This window comes from Macaca mulatta, chromosome X (assembly GCF_049350105.2).
Source record: "Macaca mulatta isolate MMU2019108-1 chromosome X, T2T-MMU8v2.0, whole genome shotgun sequence".
Taxonomy (NCBI): domain Eukaryota; kingdom Metazoa; phylum Chordata; class Mammalia; order Primates; family Cercopithecidae; genus Macaca; species Macaca mulatta.
The window spans coordinates 75,014,299-75,032,712 of NC_133426.1; the positions used below are offsets into that span (position 1 = coordinate 75,014,299).

The 18,414-nt window shown below is 41.1% G+C and overlaps 1 protein-coding gene across 4 annotated transcripts in view; it reads left to right on the plus strand.

The window, feature by feature from the left end:
* The window catches only part of YIPF6 (Yip1 domain family member 6), a 79,769-nt gene that overhangs the window by 4,607 nt on the left and 56,748 nt on the right, over window positions 1–18,414 (plus strand). For 3 of the 4 annotated variants that reach the window (XM_077989692.1, XM_015127604.3, XM_001102832.5), the window contains exons 2-5: window positions 8,594–8,722; window positions 10,080–10,158; window positions 15,596–15,638; window positions 18,198–18,323. In XM_077989692.1, the coding sequence (XP_077845818.1) occupies window positions 8,594–8,722; window positions 10,080–10,158; window positions 15,596–15,638; window positions 18,198–18,323 (377 nt within the window). The remainder of the gene's footprint in view (window positions 1–8,593; window positions 8,723–10,079; window positions 10,159–15,595; window positions 15,639–18,197; window positions 18,324–18,414) is intronic. The other variant, XM_077989693.1, reaches the window with a different exon arrangement.

Consider the following 18,414-nt stretch of genomic DNA (forward strand, 5'->3'; position numbering starts at 1 on the left):
GAGTTAGGCCAAACTGCACAGGTTAAAAGCACAGTCCTCTACAAGACTGCTCTTCAGACACCAGCCACGATTTTGGGGGTTCCCAGGACAATCCTCACTTCAGAGCAAGTAGCTACAAATTCAGGGATTTCCACGTTCCCCTCAGATTTTTTTTTTTTTTTGGCACAATCTCAGCTCACTGCAGCCTCTGCCTCAGCCTCCCAAGTATCTGGGACTACAGGCACATGCCACCATGCCCGGCTAACTTTTGTATTTTTGGTACAGATGGAGTTTCACCATGTTGACCAAGCTGGTCTCGAACTCCTGACCTCAAGTGATCCGCCCATCTTGGCCTCTCAAATTGCTGGGATTACAGGTGTGAGCCATGGCACCTGGCCCTCCCTTCAGGTTTCATAATTCACTAGAATGACTCATAGAACTCAGAGCAGCACTCTACTTAAAATTACAATTTTATTATAGCAAAGGGATACAAATCCAAATGTGCAAAAGAGAGAGATACACAGGGCGAGGTCTGACAGAGTCCCAAACACAAAGATTCCTTGTCTTGTCCCTGTGGATTCAGGACATGTTACCCTCCTGGTTTGCTGGTATGTGACAATATGCAGAGTATTGCCAATCAGGGAAGTTCACTCATGTGTCTATAGTTTTTATTGGGGTTTCATTATGTAGGCATGGTTAATTGGATCATTGCTCGGATAATAGAACTCAGTCTTCAGGGTCCCACCACTCCCCAAAGTTTGGGCTTATATGTTGTGACTTAAAGCCCCAGACCTCTAGTTATATGCGCGGTGTTTCTGACGTGGTTAGCCCCCATCCTGAGTCATCTCCAGAGCACAAACTACATAAGGGTCTACTATGACTCACCTGTTAGCATAAACTACCAGAGCCCCTGTGAATATCAAAAATACTCCTCTATCATTCAGGAAATTCTAAGTTTAGAGGCTAACTCTCAAGAACAGGGGACAAAGGCCAGCTAAATTCTTTATTATACCATAGTGACAGAACTGGAATTGACTCCATGGGAATCTTGAACTTGAGCTAACATGTATCCAGCCCCTATTGTGTTCCTGTATTAATACATTTCTTCCTCACAATAACCCTGTGATGATGGTACCATTATCTCAATTTTACAGAGGAGGAAACTGAAGCACAGAGAGGCTAAGTAACCTGCTCATTGTCACATGGATAGTACATGATGGAGCTGGGATTTGAACTCAGGCTATTTGGCCTGCACTCTTAATCAGTATTCTCCAAATACCATGTTGAGCATTGGGTATGTGCTAGGTGCTGTACAGGTGTTATTTATTTTTATAGCAGTGTTGTTTCCATGTGAGATCCCTGTTTGACTTTAAAGCCTGTTTTTTTCTACTGTACTACCCTGCTTCTCCTAGCAGTAGCAGGCAACAGGGAAACTGAAAACAAGCAATCCTGGCACTTGAAAGGGCAGTGTTATAGTAGTGAAGAGAAAATATGGCTTCAAAAAGTGTTGGTTTTGGCTGGGTGCGGTGACTCGCATCTGTAATCCCAGCACTTTGTGAGGTCAAGGCGGGCAGATCACTTGAGGTCAGTAGTTTGAGACCAGCCTGGCCAACATGGCAAAACCCTGTCTCTACTAAAAATACAAAAATTACCCGGACATGGTGGTGTGTGCCTGTAATCCCAACTACTTGGGAGGCTGAGACGAGAGAATCGCTTGAACCCAGGAAACGGAGGTTGCAGTGAGCCGACATTCCAGCTGGGTGACAGGGTGAGACTTCGTCTCAAAACAAACAAAATGGGTTGGTTTACGCATTACATGCTGCAGAGTATTAAAAGAGGATGAGGATTGAATGAAGATCCTTGTATTTCTTGATTATGTGAGGCTACTATCAGAGAGCACAATGTCAGTGAAGTGGTGAGAAGGCCACTGCCAGATTACAGAGGATTAAATGGGAAAGTGAAAAGTGTGATCAAGCAAGAGAAGAAGGGGAGTAGTTTGAGAGAATAGCAGAAACAAGGGAGCAATATATTTTTAAATTTTATTATAGAAGCTTTCAAATGTATAAATAAAATGAAAAGTAGTATAATGAACCTCATGTACCTATCAACATTCTGCTATTATTTTATTGGTCTCACCATATGTTTTTTCAGTCTTTTTATTTAAAACTAATTTTAGACATATAGAAAAGTGCAAAAATAGTAGAGAGAGTGCCTGTATTCCCTTCGCCCAGATTCCTCTAATGCTAACATTGTATATAAGCATAGTACACTGATCAGAACCAAGAAATTAACATTGGCAAAACACCATTACCTATAGACCATGTTTGAATTTTAGCAGGTTTTCCACTAATGGCTTTTTTTGTTCCAAAATCTTATCTAGGATCCCGCATTGCATTTAGTTGTTATTTTTCCTTCATTTCTTCCAATCTGTAATGGTTCTTCAGTCTTTTCTTATCTTTCATAATCTTTTCTGAGTATTTTAAAGCAAAGCCCAGACATATCATCTTCATCTGTAAATACTTCACTATGTTTCTCTAACAGGTAAGGACGTTTTCTTTGTTATCATACATAACAAAACTATCCGTTCACCTCGCAATTTTCTAAAAAGATAAAGTCCTTTTTGGTGTTTGTTTAAATCGGGATCCAGGCTGGGTGCAGTGGCTCATGCCTGTAATCCCAACACTTTGGGAGGCTGAGGTGGACAGATCACTTGAGGCCAGGAGTTTGAGACCAGCCTGGCCAACATGGTGAAACCCTATCTCTACTAAAAATACAAAAAAAAGAAGAAATAGCTTGCATGGTAGTGTGCACCTGTAGTCCCAGCTACTAAGGCAGTTGAGGCAGGAGAATTGCTTGAACCCTGTAGGTGGAGGCTGCAGTGAGCTGAGATCACACCACTGCACTCTAGCCTGGGCAACAGAGTGAGACTCCATTTCAAAAAAAAAAAAAAAAGGTAAATTGGATCCCCATATACACCTTCAACAATTATCTACTTATGATGAATCTTCTTTCTTCTACAGCCCTACCTACTTTCTGTATTATTTTGAGGCAAATCTCAGGCATCATTACATTAGTAAATATGTGGTATGTATCTCTAAAAGATAAGGATTCTGGCTGGGCACGGTGGCTCATACCTGTAATCCCAGCACTTTGGGAGGCCGAGATGGGCAGATTGCTTGAGCCCAGAGGTTCGAGATCAACCTGGGCAACATGACAAAACCCTGTCTCTACCAAAAATTTAAAAACTAGCCTGGCGTGGTGGCACCACTTACAGTCCCAGCTACTTGAAAGGCTGAGATGGGACAATTGCTTGAGCCTGGGAGATTGAGGCTGCTGTAAGCTATGATCATGTTACTGCAATCCAACCTGGATGACAGAGCAAGACCTTGTTGCGAATAAATAAATAAATAAATAAATAAGGATTTTTTTTTTTCTGATTTTGTATTATTTTAGAGTTGTCATCTTGCTATGTTGCCCAGGCTGGAGTGCAGTGGCTGTTCACAGTCATGATCGTAGCACCCACAGCCTTCAACTTCTGGCCTCAAGGGACACTCTCACCTCAGTCTCCCAACTAGCTGGAACTATAGGTGTGCCACAGTTCCCAAATTAGAATTCTGCTTTTAGAGAGAACATAACCACAATAATAATGCGTGTAAAAATTAATAATTTCTTAATATATCTTATTAGGGTTCAAATTTCCAATTACCTCCTAAATTATATTTTTATAATTTAAAAATTGGCCCACTGCCTGTTTTTCTAAGTATAGTTTTCTGGGAACAGAGCTACACTTATTTATTTGTGTGTTATCTTTAGCTGCTTTCATGCTACAATGCAGAGTTCAGCAGTTGCAGCAGAAACCATATGGCTCTTAAAACCTGAAATATTTACTGTTTGACCCTTTACAGAAAGTTGGTGACCCCTGCTTTAGGCAATTATCTTTTAGAATAATTAAAAATAGGAAGAAATGTCATATTTGCCTTCATTTTAACCACTTTAGGAGATCATTTATTTATGTAAATCCAAGTTTCCTTCTGATATCATATTCCTTCTTTCTGAAGAACTTCCTTTAGCATTTCTTGTAGAATATATTTTAGCTTTTGCTTGTCTGAAAAACGTTTTTACTTTGCCTTTGTTTTTAATAGGTATTGCTGGGTTTAGAATTCTGTGTTAATAGTTTTATTCTTTTAGCCCTCCAGAAGTGTCCCTCCATTTTCTTTTGGTTTGCATAGTTTCTGGTGAGATGTCTTTCTTTATTTGTTTGTTTATATTTTGTTAGAGATGCCTATTTTTTTTTTTTTTTTTTTTTTTTTGCGGTGGAGTCCTACCCTGTCACTTAAGCTGGAGTGCAGTGGCGTGATCTTGGCTCACTGCAACCTCCGCCTGCCGAGTTCAAGTGATTCTCCTGTCTCAGCCTCCCAAGTAGCAGGGATTACAGGCACCTGCCACCATGCCCAGCTAATTTTTATGTATTTTTAGTAGAGATGGGATTTCACCATGTTGGCCAGGCTGGTCTTGAACTCCTGACCTCAGGTGATCTGCCTACCTCAGCCTCCCAAAATGCTGGGATTACAGGTGTGAGCCACCATGCCCGGCCTTTTATTATAATTCTTATCTTTGTTCCTATGAATGCAATGCCTTTCTCTTTGGCTACTTTCAAGATTTTCTCTTTCTTTAGTTTTCAGTAGTTTGTGTCTAGGTTTGTGGATTTTTTCATTTTGTAGTTTGGTATTCATCTTGATTGGGGTTCTCTTAAGCTTGCATCTGTCCTTTCATATCTCATTATTTTTGGAAAATTTTCAGCTATTCTTTTTTTTTTTTTTTTGAGACAGAGTCTCTGGAGTTCAGTGGCATGATCTTGGGCTCTGCAAGCCTTGAACTCCTGGGCTCAGGTGATCCTCCCACCATAGCCTCCCAAGTAACTGGGACTACAGGTGTGTGCCACCACTCCTGGCTAATTTTTTTTTTTTTTTTTTTTTTTTTTTTTTTTTTTTTTTGAGACGGAGTCTCGCTCTGTCGCCCAGGCTGGAGTGCAGTGGCCGGATCTCAGCTCACTGCAAGCTCCGCCTCCCGGGTTTACGCCATTCTCCTGCCTCAGCCTCCCGAGTAGCTGGGACTACAGGCGCCCGCCACCTCGCCTGGCTAGTTTTTTGTATTTTTTAGTAGAGACGGGGTTTCATCGTGTTAGCCAGGATGGTCTCGATCTCCTGACCTCGTGATCCGCCCGTCTCGGCCTCCCAAAGTGCTGGGATTACAGGCTTGAGCCACCGCGCCCGGCCTAATTTTTAAATATTTTTTTGTAGAGATGGAGTTTCACCATGTTGCCCAGGCTGGTCTGGAATTCGTGGGCTCAAGCATTCTGTCTGCCTCGGCCTACCAAAGTGCTAGGATTACAGGCGTCAGCCACTGCAGTTGGCCTATATCTCTTCAGAGCCGTTATCTTTCTATTCTTCTGGGATTCCAATTATTTACATAATAAGACCATTTAATGTTTTCCCATAGTTCCTACATACTCTATTCTTTTATCTTTTGTTCTTTTACTCTTCTCTTTTTGTTTTAGTTTGGATAATTTTGACTGACCTAGCTCTGAAATCTTTGGTATTGAGTTAACTGATAAGGCTGGCAAAGGCATCCTTCATCTGTTACTATGTTCATGTATTTCTCGCATTGCCATCTGATTCTTACAGTTTCCATCTCTTTGCAGAAATTCATCACCATTCATGCATGTACCTTTTCTACTAGAGCCTTTTGCATATTAAACATAGTAATCTTAAATTTCTTTTCTGATAATTCTAACATCTTGGTCATCTCAGAGTCTGGTTTTGTTGATTGCTTTGTCTCATAGTGGGTTGTTTTTTCATGTGAATATGGGGGAGATAATTTGTTATTGATATTGAATGCTAGACATCATGTATACACTGCCAGAAGTGGCACACCTCTGCTACTGAGTTGTCAGTCAGTAGGGGTTAAGTCAGTCTAGTCAGGAGTTGAGCTTCATTTGTTCTTTTTTCGTTGTTGCTATGGGTACCTTCAGTGCATCACCAGCTTCAGATTCCTCTGCTGTTACCTTGTGTTTAGGGGTAGGGGTGCTATGTTGTCCCAGTGTTTTGTTTTTTGTTGTTGTTTTGTTTTGGTTTTTTTTGAGACAGCGTCTCACTCTGTTACCCAGGCTGGAGTGCAATGGCGTGATCATAGCTTACTACAGCCTTGACCTCCTGGGCTCAAGTGATCCTCCCACTTTAGCCTCCTCAGTAGCTGGGACCACAGTTGCATGCCACCATGCCCAACTAATTTTTTAAAAACATTTTTTTGTAGAGATGGGGGTCTCACTATATTACCCAGACTAGTCTCAAACTCCTGGCCTCAAGCAATTCTCCTACCTCAGCCTCCCAGTGTTGGGATTACAGGCATGAGCCACTGCACCCAGCCCCAATGTTTTTATTAATGTTCATGTTCTATACTCAGCTTCTGTCTTTGCCCTTGCATCTCATGGTGAGTCTCTTTCTAAGCTCTAGCCCTTCCTCCAGCAGTAGACTGCTGTTGTTTATTGCTCCATACTTGCTAGCCTGGTGATAGGGGCCAGGGAAAGGGGATTCTTTGTTGTCATAGTCTAGTCTCTGCCTTAGGCATACCGTGTGTCCCTGGGTCTCCTGGGTGGCACTTTCTTAGTGATCCTGTCCCCCTCCTAGCTGAAGGAAACTCTTAACGGTCTGGGCCCAGGATGGTTTCTTGTCCATCCCTTAGTAGTAGAGAGCTTTTCCTTTTCCCTTTCACCAGCTTCAGTGAGTTGTTGCCTGTGTTCTGAAAGCAACTTGTTTTTGTCCAAGTGGCTTTAAGGCTCTTTCTCTCTAGGGGCTTTTTTCTAGAGAAGAGCCTGCAAGAGGGTGTGAACTCCCCTTGAGTCTGTTGCTTCTAGGGGTTCTGTACTCTTGTGCTAGTCCATACTTGGACTTTAGCAATTTATTTAAAATTTTGGTGGAATTCTCACCCATCTGTGTGGTGTGCTGTGCAGCATTGTCTTCTCCTCATGCTTTGCTACCGTTGAGCCACTGCTGATGTCTCTTCGTGGAAGCACCTGGCGTTCTTTAGATTTCATCCAGGCTACTTGGTCTCCCTACAACTCAGGTCTCAGATGAATTCAGGGAAAGTTATGATAAAGTAAAGTATCTAGCCTTTTCTCATTGTTCTCCTTGGGGAATGGTCTTTCCAGCTTCCTAGATCTTAGTCAGAAGTCAAATTACAGTGTTATATAGTCACTTGAAATAGGTGCTATCTTTGTGGTTGTGTGTTTATTTCAGTACGTGGTAGTTTCATTGGTTTAATTTTTCTCTCAGTTTCAGGGATTGCTTCCTTCAAATTTTAATTTTGTTTCATAATTGTGTGAACTGTTTATATGATTGCAAGTCATTTATACGAACAATATGTATTGAAAAAAGCCTAGTTTCTCTCCCTGTCTGCTCTATCCTATTCCTTTCTTTCCTCTATAGGAAACCTTAAAAAAAATTCTATGGAATGTTTCTTATAGTTAAGAAATATGAATGTGGTTAAGAAATTTATTTTATTTCATTTTATTTATTTATTTATTTATTTATTTATGACGGAGTTTTGTTTTTGGTGCCCAGGCTGGAGTGCAATGGTGTGATCTCGGCTCACCGCAACCTTCGCCTCCTGGGTTCAAGCGATTCTCCTGCCTCAGCCTCCCGAGTAGCTTGGATTACAGGCATGCGCCACCATGCCCAGCTAATTTTGTATTTTTAGTAGAGATGGGATTTCTCCATGTTGGTCAGGCTGGTCTCAAATTCCCGACCTCAGGTGATCTGCTCACCTTGGCCTCCCAAAGTGCTGGGATTACAGGCATGAGCCACCGCACCCAACCCTTTACAAATTCTGTGAACATCCTCATTCTTTCTAAAATTGCAGTATACTGTCTTGTGTTTCCTCTATCTGCAACTGTTGCCCACTAAAAATTGTGCCTACTGGTCCAAAAACTGTATGAGAAGGCATTGCCTCTATTTTCTTAGGAATTTGTAGATTCGAGTTTCGGTTGTAATAAAATTTAGCAGATGAGTATGAATTTAAAAGTTCACATTCCTTATTCACTTTGAAAATTGTATTTGCTCTGTGATTGCCAGGTAACCTATAAAGAGTGTAATCAAGGTATATTTTGCTATTTCCCTTTTCCTCCCACTTGCCTTTATGGTTCATGTAATGCTCATTTTTAGCCAGCAGAGGCCACTAGAGCCTGCTAGGGAGCAGAAGTGCAACAGAAATGCAGCCATTCTAAGACAGTGATTGCTAAAAGGTCACTTTTTAATAACTTTACAATTATTATCTCAATTTTGCTAGCTTGTGCCATGTGAAGATTTTATGCTAAATGTTGGTGGGCAAGAAGGTGTCTATGACATTTACTTTAGTTTTTTCATTATGTTTAATCTTTAAAGAAATAAATTTGAGAATTATTGTTAACTGCATTGTGTAATGTCTGTTGAGCTAACACCTACTTTCCTATGTAAAACCCTACAAAATACATGGTCCCAACTCTCTAGGAAATGATGATATATATGAGGAATGCTACAGTTTATTACAGGCTTACTTTTTTTCCCATGACTCCTCTCAGTTTGCAGGCCTTTCAGATATATCCATCTCACAAGACATCCCCGTAGAAGGAGAAATCACCATTCCTATGAAATCTCGCATCCGGGAGTTTGACAGCTCCACATTAAATGAATCTGTTCGCAATACAATCGTAAGTTAGACTAGTTGAGAGAACTTCTGTTCAGTATCCTGGGACTAAGTAACTGATAGTACTTTGCAATATTTTCATTTGGTTCACTGGTTTTGAATATGTTTTATATACTGAAGTTTAATATTTTATTCTAGAGAATAATTTGGTACAGCCTTTTTGGAGAGCAGTTTGGTTATAATGCATATTAAGAATCTTAAAACCGCAAGGTGTGGTGACTCGCACCTGTAATCTCATCCCTTTGGGAGGCCAAGGCGGGCGGATCCCCTGAGTTCAGGAGTTCAAGACCAACCTGACCCACATGGTGAAACCCCATCTCTACTAAAAATACAAAAATTAGCCGGACATGGTGGCGCACGCCTGTAATCCCAGCTGCTTGGGAGACTGAGGCAGGAGAATCGCTTGAACCTGGGAGGTGGAGGTTGCAGTGAGCGGAGATCACACCACTGTACTCTGGCCTGGGCAACAGAGCGAGACTCCGTCTCAAAAAAAAAAAAAAAAAAAACTTAAAATGTCCAAATCTTTTTAAACCAATATATTATCATACTTCTCCAAATATAGTATAAGGAAAGTTTTAAAATGTAAAACAAAAATTTTCAACATAAAAGTATCAATATACAAAGATGTTTATTATAGCATTCTTTGTAATAGGGGAAAGCTAGAAATAAATGAACCATAGATGAGGTATTGGTTAGGTAAATTATGTTATATCTTTGTGATGGGATGCTAAACAACTATTAAAAATTATGTTTACAAAGTGTTTAATAACATGGATAAAGTTCTAGGTGAAAAAACTAAAACAGAATTAGCTCAGTGGTACTTTGAGAGGTTGTATTTGTATTACTGAACCCTTCCTCCAGTTTCGTGATTTTTTTTTTAAATCTGGCTTCTAGGATTTGTTTACCAATTAAATTGGGAATGTTAGAAATTTATTTCATATATTGCAAAGAATGTGGTAGCTAGAGAGCAGGCTAATTGACCCTTGAGACCTCATCTTCTATGAACTGAATGTCACATACTGTGTTTTGTAGAGCAGCTTTTTATAGTGCAATTGTTTTAGTTTCTTCAAGCAGCCTATTGGGAGGGCTGTGTTTCTTTTTTATGGATTTGTTTTCAACATCAAAACAGAACAGATCAAAAAAGATGTGGAAAAGTGTTAAAAGTTGGCTTAAGGAGTTAATAGAAAAAGCATACCCTACCTCTCTGGTTTGTTTGTGTAGTGAAGGAGTTGAACTGGAATTATCTGCAAAATTCAATGAAGAGTTCACAGGAGATTGAAATAAAAGAAATTTTAGCAAATTAAGTAAGGCTGCTGACAACCTTGGTCATCACAATACAACAGGTTGTTTCTGTTTTTCAGATGCGTGATCTAAAAGCTGTTGGGAAAAAATTCATGCATGTTTTGTACCCAAGGAAAAGTAATACTCTTTTGAGAGATTGTAAGTATATGAAGTTTTTAAGGGTTTGCTTAATCTATCTCACCATGCCTTATCATAAGTACTTTATAAGGCAAAGGCTCTGTGGTAATAAAACTGACATCATTTTGTAGGATGAAAAAAATATGTAAATGATATATAAATCAAACTTCTGGCAGAAATTAAACATTTATTTTATTTTATTTTTATTTTTATTTTTTTTGAGACAGAGTCTCACTCTGACTCCCAGGCTGGAGTGCCGTGGTGTGATCTTGGCTCACTGCAACCTCTGCCCCCTGGGTTCAAGTAATTTTCATGCCTCAGCCTCCTGAGTAGCTGAGATTAAAGGTGCCTGCCACCACGCCCAGCTAATTTTTTTGTATTTTTAGTAGAGACGGGTTTCACCATGTTGGCCAGGCTGGTCTCCAACTCCCGACCTCAGGTGATCCATCTGCCTCAGCCTCCCAAAGTGCTAGGATTACAGGCAGAAATTAAAAATTTAGATTGGAATCTCAGAGACTGAAAGATTTTGCTTATTATATTGCCCGCATCAATAAATATACCTCACCAATAAATATACAGTGTCCAGGCATGGTGGCTCATATGTGTAATACCAGCACTTGGGAGGCTGAAGCAGGAGGATTGTTTGAACTCAGGGGTTTGAGACCAGCCTGGGCAACATGGCAAGACCTCATTTCTACTAAAAATTAAAAAACTAACCAAGCCTGATAGCGCATGCCTGTAGTCCTAGCTACTTGGGAGGCTGAGGTGGGAGGATTGCTTGAGCCCAGGAGATCAAGGCTGTAGTGAGTCATGACTGCGCCACTGCACCCTAGCCTGGGTGATAGAGTGAGACCTGTCTCAAAAAAAAAAAAAAAAAAAAATATATATATATATATATATATATATATATAGCATACATATAAATATTTTTTTTAATTTATTTTTTATTTTTTTTGAGACGGAGTCTCGCTCTGTCGCCCAGGCTGGAGTGCAGTGGCCGGATCTCAGCTCACTGCAAGCTCCGCCTCCCGGGTTCACGCCATTCTCCTGCCTCAGCCTCCCGAGTGGCTGGGACTACAGGCGCCCACCACCTCGCCTGGCTAGTTTTTTATATTTTTAGTAGAGACGGGGTTTCACCATGTTAGCCAGGATGGTCTCAATCTCCTGACCTCGTGATCCACCCGTCTCGGCCTCCCAAAGTGCTGGCATTACAGGCTTGAGCCACCGCGCCCGGCCCATATAAATTTTTAAAAATGCTCTAGTGGTTACTACAAAATGCATTTCTGGAGGCTGCTAATTTATAATATTTACATATATTGCATAATATTCCTGGAAGCTGCTGACACATAAAGAATTAATGATCTCCAAGGGAAAGGCAAATGTTTAAATTTTTGTTTGTTAGTTTTTTGAGATGGAGTCTTGCTCTGTTGCCCAGGCTGGGGTGCAATGGCACAATCTCAGCTTACTGCAACCTCTGCCTCCAGGGTTCAAGCGATTCTTCTGCCTCAGCCTCTGGAATAGCTGGGATTACAGGTGCCCGCCACCACATCCAGCTAATTTTTGTATTGTTAGTAGAGATGGATTTTGCCATGTTGGCCAGGCTGGTCTCGAACTGCTGACCTGAAATGGTCCACCTGCCTTGGCCTCCCAGAGTGCTGGGATTACAGGCGAGAGCCACCACCCCTGGCCTAAATGTTAATATAATAGTAAATACCCAAAAACATTTAACAAATTATTAGTACCTTTATTGACAGTTTCATTTTGAAGCCTATCATTTAGTCTGATGACTGCTTTCTTTATCAGAGTTCTGTCAAAACAGACAGCGTCTCACTCTGTTACCAAGGCTGAGATGCAATGGCATAATCATAGCTCACTGCAGCCTCAAACTCCTGGGCTCAAACAGTCCTTCTGCCACAGTCTCCTGAGTAGCTGGTACTGTAGGCATGTGCCACCACACCTGGCTAGTTTTTAAATATTTTGTAGAGATGGGGGTCTCCCTATGTTGCCCAGGCTTGTCTCAAACTCCCGGCCTCAAGCAGTCTGCCCACCTCAGCCTCCTAAAGTGCTGGGATTACAGGCAGGAGCCACTGTGCCCAGCCAATGTTTTATTTTTTCAACTTTTTTGTTAAAAACTAAGACAAACGCAAACACATTGGTCTAGGCCTTCACAGGATCAGAATTGGATCATCAGTACAATTGTCTTCCACCTCTATCTGTCCTATTGGAAGGTCTTCTGGGGCATGAACACGCATGAAACTGCCATCTTCAATTATAACAATGCCTTCTTCTGGAATATCTCCCGAAGGACCTGCCTGAGACTGTGTTATGGTTAACTTTTTTCTTTTTTTAGAGACATGATCTTGCTGTGTCACTCAGGCTGGAATGTAGTGGCGTGATTATAGCTCACTACGGCCTCAAATTTCTAGGCTCAAGCCATTCTCCCACCTCAGGCTCCCGTGCCTGGAGCCTGTGCCAGCATGCCCAGCTAATTTTTTAAAATTTTTTTGTCCGGGCACGATGGTTCACGCTTCTAATCCCAGCACTTTGGCAGGCCAAGGTGGGTGGAACACCTGAGGTCAGGAGTTCCAGGTCAGCCTGGCCAACATGGTGAAACCCTGTCTCTATTACAAATACAAAAATTAGCTGAGTGTGGTGGCAGGCGCCTGTAGTCCTAGCTACTCGGGAGGCTGAGGCGGGAGAATCGCTTGAACCCGGGAGGTGGAGGTTGCAGTGAGCCAAGATTGCGCCATTGCACTCCAGCCTGGGTGAAAAGAGGGAAACTCTGTCTCAAAACAAAGCAAACAAAGAAAAAACAAACAAACAAAAAAACACGTGTTTTTAGAGACAGGGTCTTGCTCTGTTACTCAGGCTGAACTTTTTAGGTAGAAGTATGCTTCAACGTAACAATGAAAAGTATAGCATAGTAAACACTTAAACCACAGTAGCATAGTCATTTTTTATCACTATCAAGTAGAGTATTATGTAGTGTACATAATTGTGCTATATTTTTATATGACTGGCAACATAGTAGGTTTGTTTATACCAGCATCACCACAGACACGTGAGTAATGTGTTGTACTGGATGTCACTAGGTGATAGGAATTTTTTAGCTCCATTATAATCTTATGGGACCACTGTCATTGACCAAAATGTCATTATGTGGCACATGACAGTACACTTGAATTCAGTTTTTAAGTTGAGCAATTAAAAAAAAAATTAATGAAATTAGCAGCAGTTTTATTAGAAGTGGTAGGATTATGGTTTTTTATGTCTTTTCCAAACTTTCCACAATGGTGTCAAAATTACTTATATAATTAAAAAATAAATAATATTAAGTATATAACTTTGCGTACGTCTCTTGGGTAAGGTTATATACATGTGAGGTTGAAGTTAGATGTGGGATATGTGCCTTTTTGGAATGAATTGAGGAAGGTAATTGTGCTCTAAGCTGTGTGCTACTGAACTGTTGGCATACAAATCACTCAGAAGCTTATTTTGTTTGTTTTTTTGAGACAGAGTCTTGCTCTGTCACCCAGGCTGGAGTGTAGTGAGTAGAGGTTGTGATCTTGGCTCACTGCAACCTCTGCCTCCTGGGTTTGAGTGATTCTCCTGCCTCAGCCTCCCGAGGAGCTGAGATATCTGGTATGTGCCACCACAACTGGCTCATTTTTTTGTATTTTTAGTTAGAGACGGGGTTTCACCATGTTGGCCAGGCTCGTCTCAAACTCCTGACCTTAAGTGGTCTTCCCGCCTCAGCTTCCCAAAGTGCTGGGATTATAGGCATGAGCTACCGAACCTGACCAAATCACTCGGTAGCTGTTTTTGTTGGTTTGTTTGTTTTGGAGACGGAGTCTTGCACTGTCACCCAGGCTGGAGTGCAGTGGCACGATCTTGGCTCACTGCAACCTCTGCCACCTGGGTTCAAGCAATTCCCATGCCTCAGCCTCCCGAGTAGCTGGGATTACAGGCACGTGCCACCATGCCCAGTGAATATTTTGTATTTAATAGAGATGGGATTTCATCATGTTGCCCAGGCAGGTCTCAAACTCCTGAGCTGAGGCCATCTACCCGCCTCAGCCTCCCAAAGTGCTAGGATTACAAGCATGAGCCACCGCACCCAGCCTGCAGCTTTTGATTGAGGACCATGTTTGCTAGACCTGATGCTGGCAGAGCCTTCATAGCCTTTTGCAGTTTTCAGAAAGCTTTCATATGTTATTTGCTAAAGTTTAACCTTGTGAAATTACCAATACTGGGCTGTTTTTTTACCTAGAAGAACAGCAACTCTATATTAATTCAGTATACTAATTATAAAAGGGAAGCAGTACGACAGAGTGGCAACAACTTTGGTCTAAGAATCAAAAGACCAGGCCGGGTGTTGTGGCTCATGCCTGTAATCCCAGCACTTTGCGAGGCTGAGGCGAGTGGATCACTTGAGGCCAGGAGTTTAAGACTAGCCTGGGCAACACGGCGAAACTCCATCTTTACAAAAAATACAAATTAGCTGGGTGTGGTAGCATGTGCCTGTAGTCCCAACTACTCAGGAGGCTGAGGTAGGAGGATCACCTGAGCCTGGGAGGTTAAGGCTGCAGTGAGCCACGATCGCACCACTGCATTCTAGCCTGGGCAACAGAGTGAGGCCCTGTCTCAAAAAAAAAAAAAAACAATCAGGCCAGGTGCGGTGGCTCACGTCTGTAACCCCAGCACTTTGGGAGGCCAAGGTAGGCGGATCACCTGAGGTCAGGAGTTCAAAACCATCCTAGCCAACATGGTGAAACCCTGTTTCTACTAAAAACACAAAAATTAGCCAAGTATGGTGGCGGGTGCCTGTAATTCCAGCTACTCGGGAGGCTGAGGCAGGAGAATCGCTTGAACCCAGGAGGCAGAGGATGCTATGAGCTGAGACTGCGCCATTGCACTCTAGCCTGGGCAACAAAAGCCAAACTCCATCTCAAAAAAAAAAAAAAAAAAAAAAAAAAAATCAGTAGCCCTAGGTTCTGGTCCCATCTCCACATATAAAACTAGGCAAGTCATTTCCTTCTCAGCTTCATTTTTTGTATTTGTGAACTGAGCATGATTATACTTGCCTTGTCTAATGCAGTCTCTGATCGGTAAAGTGCCTTGGCTATAGTCTTTTTTCTTAAGAGTATGGGGTAGGGAACCTAGGTCTTCTGATTGTTTGTCCATTGGTCTTTAATTATAGGATGCCAGTATGTGGCTTAGTAGATGGGGAGGAGGGAAGGGTGATTTGTGGGATATGAAGTAAACAAAACTTAAAGTCTATGTAAAGAAGTGCATTCAGGATTAGGGGACAGGGAGGGCAGGTAGTGGGAGAGGAGAGGTAGGAAGGCTTAGGCAGGAAAAGAGATCCTTGATGTCTGAATTCCAGGAGGGAGAGAGGTAGATATTGGAATAAAGATAGAAAATATTACCTTTGCTTCTGTCTTTTCTTGTCTCCTAGGGGATTTGTGGGGCCCTTTGATCCTTTGTGTGACACTCGCATTGTAAGTACTTGCATTTTCTTTCTTTGTCCTTTGAGCTAGACTAGACTTTTTTGTGGATTTTCAAAATTGTGGGGGATTTTGATTGAATATTTAATTTAGGACTTGTATGACTTGTTGGACATGTTGCACTCCTTAGGTATTTCAGCCTCTAACGTCACTTTCCAAATCAATTAAAAAATGATGAAATTAGGCTCACCTTCCTTAACCAATGACATTTTAGTCTGTTTTAGCCATGTCTGTTCAACAAATATTTATTTACTTATTTAGTCTCTTGTTCCTCCCCGTTATTAAACTAAGTGAATTAAGGTTTAAGCACCCTTTGTTTGCAAACGTGATTCTCTGTAATCTTACTAAAAATATGAATGAGAATGAGAATAAATCAGAAGTAGTAGTGAAAAGCAAGATCGTGTTTCAGAGCATTGTACTTTTCCATACACGTTGTATGTAAAGGAAGAGGACAGAGGAAGGAGAGAAAGGTTACACTAGAGAGAGGAATATAACCATTGATAGAGTGGGAAAAAATACTGCCCTGGAATTCAGTTCGGAGTTCGCATTCTGACTCTACTGTCAGCTAGCTATGCGACTTTGGGCTACTAATAACCAATGTTTGTATAATTTTTCCCAGTTTGCAGAAAACTTTGAAATACTTTCTCTTACTTTAGCCACATAGCAAGAATTAAAATTATTTTCTTTTCTTTTTTTTTTTTTTTTTTTTTTTTTGACAAATAAGCTCAGGTTCACAAAGGTTGAGGATTTAACCAAGATCACATAATCAGTGGTAGACCTGAGATTCAACCTCAGGTTTCCTCACTACCTACTCTGTACCTCTAGGGTTCATTACACATCTCTTCCCACCTAGTCACTCTGGGTCTCCTCTTCCATATCTGTAAAGGGAGATGGTTGAGGGTCCTTTCCAGGCTTAACCCTTTGTGGGTCTAAATTCACTAAGTTTCTTGCTGACTTCTCTAATTTTTTAAATTTAAATTGAGCATATATTAATTTAGGTAATAATGTTGAGTACTATTTCTTATGCTTTTAGTAACTATGTCAAGGGATGCAGCCTAATGCCTTGATGGAGGGGTTTATATTAGACATCCTGAGCATATATATATATTTTTGAAAGATTAACCTTATAGATTACGTAGTTTAACCCCACTTAGTTGCAGAGAAAACTGGAGTCCCAGGACATCAAGTGACATATCTAGTGACAGAATTAGGATCAGTATCTGGGTCTCTTGCTTTCCAGGCTAGTTAATATTCTTTCCATCATACCATGCTGAAGCAATAGGGATTCCAGGCAACAAGTGATGAGTGCTGGCCATTCTTTGCATCTGGTTGTCAGGACTCGGAATGGAATATGCATAGCATAGAATACAAAAGCCTGTGCATACTGCCAAGTAGCATAGCAGGGCAAGAAAGACTTACAGTGTGACTTCTCTATACTGTTTAATAAGAAGAGGTTGTGAGCTTACAATTACTATTTTTCTTGGTAATAACACCAAGTCCAAATATTCAAAACAGTTTACATCTGTAAAATTCTTAGACAAAGAAAGAATAGTTAAGTGGTTGTTCAACTACTCAATTCCAAAGCAAAACCCTTTAGCAATAATCTGTATGTTTTGATGTTTTTAAAAATCAACAACTAAAAAGGTTTATAGACCGTTTCCATTTTTGTTTATTATTTTTATTTTGTTTTGAGGCAGTCTCACTCGGTTACCCAGGCGGAGTCGGTGGTGTGATTACAGCTCACTGTAGCCTCAACCTCCCAGGCTCAAGTGATTCTCCCAGCTCAGCCTTCCTAGTAGCTACAACTATAGGCGTGTACCACCGCGGCCAGCTAATTTATTTTTTGTGGAGACGGGGGTTTCGTCATGTTGCCCAGGCTGGTCTCGAACTCCTGGCCTCAAGCGATCTGCCTGCCTTGGCCTCCCAAAGTGCTGAGATTACAGGCTGAGCCACCATACCTGGCCTATTTCCGTTTTTAAATATCTCAACTGAAAGCTTAACCCAAGAATTGCAAATTCAGGTATGTCTAAAGGCTAGAGTAGTAACCTAAATGCATGCAGTAGTGATATGGTGACTGTAAGCCCTTTGCACTTATGTCAGCTACATTTAATTGTTGCAGTGTTGGAATGCAGGCTCAGTGTTAGAAAGTCTAATAGTTTTTTCAAGAAGATCTAGAAATTCATATTCTTATGTGAAATAAAATAATGTCAACTTAAATTCAAAATCATCTTAAATATTATATAAGCCCAAAACCTCATATCTGTGAGGTACATTTGACCCTTCAGTTTGTAACCACTGCTTAAAAAAAAAGGTCTTCAGTAATTCAACAAGGTCAAATGGAGCACCCCTTGTAGTCCTGAGGCATTTGGAATTTGCAGTAAGGGATCCTTGCCAAATACTTGTGTCATTTTCCTTTTAGTACAACCTACATATTACAGATCTTCGGGTGAGGTTATAGCACAGCAATCTGATTCAAAGTTTGAGAACCCATGCCTTAACTGTGTTGCCCTAAGTAAAAGATTAAGCAATTCTTATGCTGTTTCCTTTTCTCAGAATGCTGCAAAGAGACTCTGTAGATAGTGAAAAAGATGGAGGGCCCCAGTTTGCAGAGGTGTTTGTTATTGTCTGGTTTGGTGCAGTTACCATCACCCTCAACTCAAAGCTTCTTGGAGGGAACATGTGAGTATTACTAAAATGCATTGTTTTTCCCCCTTGCCAGGTAGTATATCTTAGATTAAGGAAGACAGGCTAGTTAGATTTTTTTTTTTTT